At 51.0% G+C, this 7081-nt stretch overlaps 1 protein-coding gene across 4 annotated transcripts in view; it reads left to right on the top strand.

Moving 5' to 3' along the window:
* The window catches only part of SLC5A10 (solute carrier family 5 member 10), a 45003-nt gene that overhangs the window by 33914 nt on the left and 4008 nt on the right, over positions 1 to 7081 (top strand). For all 4 annotated transcript variants that reach the window (XM_081965979.1, XM_081965982.1, XM_081965981.1 and 1 more), the window contains 3 exons: positions 138 to 245; positions 387 to 537; positions 6492 to 6660. In XM_081965979.1, coding sequence (XP_081822105.1) covers positions 138 to 245; positions 387 to 537; positions 6492 to 6660 — 428 coding nt within the window. The remainder of the gene's footprint in view (positions 1 to 137; positions 246 to 386; positions 538 to 6491; positions 6661 to 7081) is intronic.

Genomic DNA, 7081 nt, shown 5'->3' with positions numbered 1-7081 from the left:
AAATACCGGAAAGGTATTCTGGATCCAATGCCATCGATTTTGGCCTCTTGGGAGCAGTTGGGGTTTTCCCAAGGGAGGGCAGCTCGTGGCTGGAGACCCAGTAAGTTGAGGGTCCCTCGTCTTTGTGTGGATTTCAGATGCTGTTGGGTGTGTTGATCCGGAAGAATGCACTCAAGTCTGCGGAACAGAAGTTGGATGTGCCAACATTGCCTATCCCAAGTTGGTGATGGAACTCATGCCCAGCGGTAGGTGGAGACCAGGTGGTGTCATTTGCCTTGATTGAGGCGGCTTCACACTGAAGGTGGCCTTCCTCTTCTTCTTCTTCTTCCTCTCCTTCCCAAATTTAGTGGTTGTATTGAACATCTTACTTTTCCACCCCCTCCCAGGTCTACGGGGCTTAATGGTGGCGGTGATGATGGCTGCCCTCATGTCGTCCCTGACGTCCATCTTCAACAGCAGCAGTGCCCTCTTCACCATGGACATCTGGAGGAAGGTCCGGCAGGAGGCCAGTGAGAAGGAGCTGCTGCTGGTCGGAAGGTGAGGGTGATGTGGTATTGGTGGATTTGTCTCAGGCCATCAGAGAAATCCACAATCCTATGAATTCTGCAGTCCCAAGTTTTGTAGCTAAACCAGCACTGCCTACTTTAGGAGAGGAGGAAGAACGTCAACATTTGCAGAGGTTTGGTAGAATATCAACAGAGGTGGGCTTGTCTACAGCAGCCCAGTGAGGGCTGAGCAAGCCAGATATCTGTGAATGTTGGCTAACTGTTGGACGAGGAGGAGGAGAAAACGGGAAACTGAGATCAGAGACGAGGGATCTAATTCATCTCCATCTTGGCACATCTGGGGTTTGTCCCTGGGGCCATATTGAAGAGGGAAGCTGGGGAGTCAAAGGAAACCTTGATGGGATGCTGAAGAGACAAGCCATGATTCAGCTGCCTTATCAAAACTCTGTTTTTTTAAATCCGGGGCCAAAGCAACAATGGTTCAGCCTGATGTCATTGGCCAAAAAGGGAGGACCGAAATCCAGAGGTGTGAATGTGCTTCGTCCAAAAACATACTAAATGCAAGCTTGGAATGATGGTGCGATTTCCAGTCTGTAGGGAAGGCACCACATTGGGCAAAACTATTTTAGCTTCAGTCCCAGGTCGGAATTCTTCTCACCTTCCTCTTCTTCTCCCGGGGAATTTTCCCGTCTCGCCCACCACTCAGTTTCTCTTCCTGTAAAATGGGCTCAACAATCTCCGCGGTCGCATCTGCTGACTTCAGCGATTGTTTCATTGTTTATGTGACACAGTGAGAGCTCGAGTGATGATTGCCTGAATTGCACACAGACCTTAATCACCATTAATCACCCGGAGGAAGAGAAGTTAGCGATGTTGTGGCTCTCGTCCCCTGGAATTCATCGCCCTGCAAAGTTTCAAACTGTGTGTGTGTGTGTGTGTGTGTGTGTGTGTGTGTGTTTGTGTGTGCTCTATGTTTCCTGGCATTATTGGGTTTCTTTTTAAAAATCTATAAGTTTCTGTTGGATTGATTTGCGGAAGTGCTGTGCTCACCATGAGTGATTGCGCTTCATTGTGACTGTATCAATCTGATCTATGGATCATCTCAGGCTGCATGAATTAGACAAGGCAGGGTGACAACACAGCAGAATAAACAAGTTGGAAGGGACCTTGGAGGTCTTCTAGTCTAGCCCCCTGCTCAAGCAGGAAACCCTATACCATTTCAGACAAATGGCTATCCAACATCTTCTTAGAAACTTCCAGTGTTGGAGCATTCACAACTTCTGGTGGCAAGGAGTTCCGCTGGTTAATTGTTCTCACTGTCAGGAAATTTCTCCTTTGAACTCACTAAGCTTTCTGTACCAGTCATACTGTGAGATCGCCCAGATTTCTTGTGATTATCTCAACCTCCACCTACCCTTTTAAGAACAGCTAGTCCTCGGCTTACGACGACAACTGGGCACAGAATTTCCATTGCTAAGCAAGAAAGTAGTTTAGTGAATCATGCATGATTTTATGACCTTTTTTACCATGCTTGTTAAGCAAATCCCTGCGGCCGTTGAGTGAGTCATGCAGTCATGAAGCAAATCCGGCTCCCCCCCCCCTTACTCTGCTTGCCAGAAGTCTTCTAGGAAGACTGCAAAGATTGCGATCCCGTGACCCCTGACTAGGAGACGCTACGACGGTCATAACCGCAAGGCTGGTCATGAGCCACTTTTTTCACCGCCGTTGCAACCTTGAGCGGTCGCTAAATGAATTTTTGTGAGTTGAAGACTTCCTGTGGCTGATGCAAGCCGGGAGCCGTGAAGAGGGTGAATGTTAAGCAGGAAAATGGGGTCTGTAGAATTAAAGCCAGCTCCCCGTTTCAGGGCTTCTGCAGGAGTCCTGCTTTTCCCACTTGCCGGAGGGGCGCAGTCCTGCTGGGTTTACTCCCCCCCCCCCCCCGGCATCTGATTTGCGCAGGGCACGGCTGGGCCTGGCACCAATTGCAGGGCAAACAGTCCCATCACCTGAGCGAGCGAGTGGCAGCAGGTTGGACTCTCCCCAGCGCAGCCGGATTACGTTGGGGAAGGTCTGCCTCTCCGCGGCTTAATTGTTTTCCTCTTTTGTCTTGTTGTGGCTCATCGCTTTGCTTGTGATGTGCGGAGAGGGACCAGTATGCCAGCTGGGTGCAACCGGGCGTGAAAAAGAAAGCTGCGGGAGAGGGGCCCGCCCGCCCGTGCTTTAGCCGAATTCCTGGGGGGTTCACAATGTTGAACTGGGCAGGGGGAAGGGCCGAGGTCGCCTGGGGGCTACAGACTTTCCTCTTTGCTGGTGGAGACCGGAGGGTGGGGGGAGATGAGGCGGGCTCCCTTTGCTTCTGGCAGAGGCTCCGGCAGAGCTCGGATTGTGCTGTGGGATCAGGAATCTAAGTGGCACCTCTGTGCTCTGGCATCTCGCTTGATCCCTCTGGGAAATCGGGTGATTTCCTTGCGGGAAGGATTCACAGATGACTGAAGAGTGAGAGAGAGAGAGGAGAGAGAGGAGAGAGAGGAGAGAGGCTGATGGGTTGGGTTGAAAGCAAAAATTCTATCACTAATTATTGTGTTTAACGGGGGGGGGGGCACACCGGCTGGGTTTGACATATTTACAAGCAGTTCTTGACTTGCATTCATTTAGCGACCGTTCAAAGTTTCAACGGCACTGAAAAAAGGGACTTAGGACCGGTCTTCGCATTGATGACCGTCATAGCATCCCGGTGGTCCTGCAATCGAAATTGGGCACTTGGAAACTGGCATGTATTGTGACGGTTTGTGCATCCTGGGACGACGTGACCACCATTAGCCGTCCTTCCGGCTGAGATCAATGGGAGAAATCAGATTAGCTTATCCAGGGAGGAGGGGCTGGCTTTCAGAGGGTGAGGCTGAAGCTGCAGGTGGGAACCGAGTCCCAGGTTGCCATGGGGAAGAAGCAAACAGCCCCGCTTGGAAAAACAGAGATCCTGTCCTGGCAGGTAAGGCAGAAGCTCTGGTTTTCCTTATAAGGATGAGGTGTCTCTTCCTGCTCTCCCCTTTTGTCTACACGATCAGTATCCTTGCGTCATCTCCCCCCACCCCCCACCCCGGGAGTGGCACGCAAAGAGGAGGGGGCTGGGAGCCAAGGGGGAGGGAGTGGGTCATTCCAGGACTGGATCCATGGCAGGACGGGGGCTCTGCAGTCTGTGATCCAGGACTGGCCCGTTCAATCTCCTGGCGGAGACAGAAGGGCTGCTTGAAATGGTGAACTCAGCTCTGGCCCCGAAGGAGGAACGTTTGGGGAGGGGAAGCATTTCTGCCATCCCGTTGCTTCTGCTGGGACCCTCGCAGTCCGAGGGAGGGGCGCTCTCAGCCATTGGAAACCTCCCCTCTTGGAACCGGTTGGCAGGCCTTGGGGGCTGTAGACCTGAGTGGTTAGACACCAGACCGTGCCTTCTCAAGGGGTGGTGGCTTCCCACCTCCCTGTGGCTCTCCCCAGGCTGAACCAGGGCTCCCTGCACCCCTAACACCCCCACCCCCATTGTGGACTCCATCCTTCGTGGGGGTGAACCTCCAGCTCCAGAAGACGCTGTGATGACCTCGTGACCTCCTCGTGCCAACAAGGCCAATGCCGTTTTCCTGCCTCTTTGCCTCCCTGGGCCTGGAGAACCTTCTGGTTCTTAATGCTGATTGAGAAATGCCTGCAATGGGCAGAACTGGGCCGCTGCCCTGTCTTGGCTTTGAAAGAAGCGGGCGGGTACGATCTTGACTCACCCAAAGGCTGGGAGATGGATGGGCAGTCATGCCAAGGCTCCTTTATACCAGGACTTGGCGGCCCTTTGAGGACAGCCCTGCGCAGTTGGCTAACCCAGTGGGTCAATTAAAAAGTCTCCTTGGCGCTTTCTCATCCTACGTTCGGAACGGTAATAATCAGAATTATTAAGCTGTCAAACCTTTGAGAAGGTTCTCCACCCAACACTGTCCAGGTGTACAAATGCTCACCTGCCAATTAGCCTCCTTTGTTTCTAAATGTTTGTACCAAAATGTCTCAATCTTAGCAACTTTCAGACTGTGGACTTCAGCTCCCCAGAATCCCCCATGGCTGGCTAGGGAATTCTGGGAGTTGAAGTCCACGTGTGTTAAAAGTTAGCAAGGTTGAGAAAGACTGGCTTATACCTTCTTTGGTCTTCCAGAAAAGCTTACATCCAGACATTTCAATGCCCAGAAATTTTAAAAAGTTAACTGCCTAATTGCTTCCGGAAGTGGGGAAAGCATTTCTGTCAACAGCCATCCTTGGCCGTCAGGTGCTTTCCATAAAACAACAGGAAGCTGCCACAGGGACTATTCAAAATTAGATAACAAAGACATTTATGTTTGCACTAACAACGTGCGTTTCTCATTTATGAACCTCACCCTGCCGTCGTTTCCCCTTTTGTCTTTCCTAAAATTTCTTGCCAGCCTTCGGCCCCGAAGCCCATTCCCTGAAATGCTGATTTTTCAAGGTTGAGACGACTTTACGTCTCCGCGATCTCTCTCTCTCCTTAGTAATCTTCCTTCTTTTCCCCAGGAGAGCTACCAGAATAAGGGGATGCTTTAATTAACATCCGATTGGCTTTTTTGGCCCGAGGTATAAATAAAGAGTTATCATCACGATGTGCCTGGACGTGTTTGCTTTTTCTTCTGTTTATCATGGGTTTTCTCACTGCTGATGGTGCGTTGAGAGGATTTGTGGTTGTGCATGTTGTGGGTGGAATGCCTCTTAACCTCTTTTTTCTTTGGTGGCTTCCCAGAAATTTGGTGGACCTCCTGGTGGGGATCAGAAGCCATGAAACACCGTTCCTGGCTGGGGCGTGGTTGAGTGATGTCTTCAGAGGTGTTAATAAGCTTTGCATCTGAATTCCTTCCGCAGTGACTCTCATGCCGTAACGTTTGGGAGAAGCAGGTGACACAGTCACTTCCGAATTTGGGTGCCATGAGTGGGTTCGGTTAGGGTTGCCCCTGAAATCCAGAGTGACTCAACTGAGTTTCCAACAGCTTGCAAAATCCGTTGCAAGGGGTCGTGGGTGTGCTCGGAAGGGTGTGTCAACCCTCTGAAGTAGTCCAGACTGGGAAACTGACATCATGAAGTCTACCTCGGTTGTAGGAATGGAGGAACAGGAAGTTGGAAGGCTGGAAGAGCTTCCATTCTCCCCTCCCCCCCTTTGCTTTTACTTCTCAGACAACTTGGGGGGGGGGGGTCATTTCCGAGATGCCTCCTCAAATTACCCTCCTAGGTTGGATTCAGATTTTGTTTTGTCAGGAGGCTCTCTGGGCTGCCTCTGTCAAGCTCACCCTCACAGCCGTTTCCCTCTTCTTCTGGGGACGGATATCGGATGTTCAGGTTGGGTCCTGTCCCTTATTTAACCATTCAAGATCTTCCTTGGTTTTGAAGAAGTGCGTGGAATCTTAAGGAAATAGAAACCTTAAAATAAGTGAAGCTGGAGTGTTTGCTCAGCAGCATTCAGGTGTTATTTGAGTTGGGGGAAACCTGTGTAATCAGGAAGGTGGAGAGAAGAAGGGAGAAATGAAGGGAGAAAGAAGAAGGAAAGGAGAAGGAAGAAAAGAAGGGAGAAAGAAGGAAAGGAAAGAAGAAGGAAGCAATGAAGGAGGAGGAGAAGGAAAGAGAAGAAAGAAAAGGAAGAAAGGATGGAGAAGGAAAAAGGAGAAGGAAGAAAAGAGGAGAAAGAAAGAAGGAATGGAAGTAAAAGGAGAAAAAGAAATGAAAAAGGAGGAGAAGGATGTTTATTGCAGTCAGTGACGACCCCAGGAACAAAAATGATCTTCAACAGGGACACTGGACCCTACCAGCTTTTCAGGCAGGTCAAACAGAAAAAGTCCACCTTCGAGGACCCTGCTGTGATCCCCCTTTCTGTAGCCCCTCGGGGTGATTCTGGAGGGTGGAACAGGGGGGAGGTGAGCAGGGGCAGAGTGATTTGTGTCTTTGCTGCTTTGGCAGGGTGGTGACCGTCGTCCTGGTGGTGATGAGTGTGGTGTGGCTGCCCATCCTGCAGAGCTCCAACAGTGGCCAACTCTATATCTACATTCAGTCGGTCACCAGCTACCTGGCCCCTCCCGTCACCGCCGTCTTTCTCCTGGCTGTGTTTTGGAAGAGAGCCAATGAGCAGGTGACTTCGGTGTGTGTGTGTGTGTGTGTGCGCGCGCGCTCACACCTTCAACAAGGCCAAACCTCTGGCTGCCTCAACAATGCTCGGAGAGCTAAACCAATCCATGCAGCAACTTGCACACCTGGCCAGTGTACAAAACCATCGGCCCCAGTTCAGGAGAGCCTTGTGTTGTGTTGGATGGTGGTTATAGGAAGCTAGTCTTGGAGGAGATGGTGGCCACGTTTGGCTCACCTGCATTCAGAGTGGAAGGTGCTCAATGAATGACTCTCCCATAGCCTTCTTTGGGGAATGCTGGCTGGGGAATTCTGGGAGTTGAAGTCCACAAGTCTTACCCCTAGTCTAGACAGGGGGTGTCCAATTTTTGGGCAACTTTAAGACCTGTGGACGTCAACTGCCAGAGTTGCCAAGGTTGGAGGCCCCT

This window comes from Natrix helvetica, assembly GCF_964273705.1.
Source record: "Natrix helvetica genome assembly, chromosome: 13".
In the NCBI taxonomy this organism is placed as follows: Eukaryota; Metazoa; Chordata; class Lepidosauria; order Squamata; family Natricidae; genus Natrix; species Natrix helvetica.
This window is presented reverse-complemented; position numbering and strand designations above follow the sequence as displayed.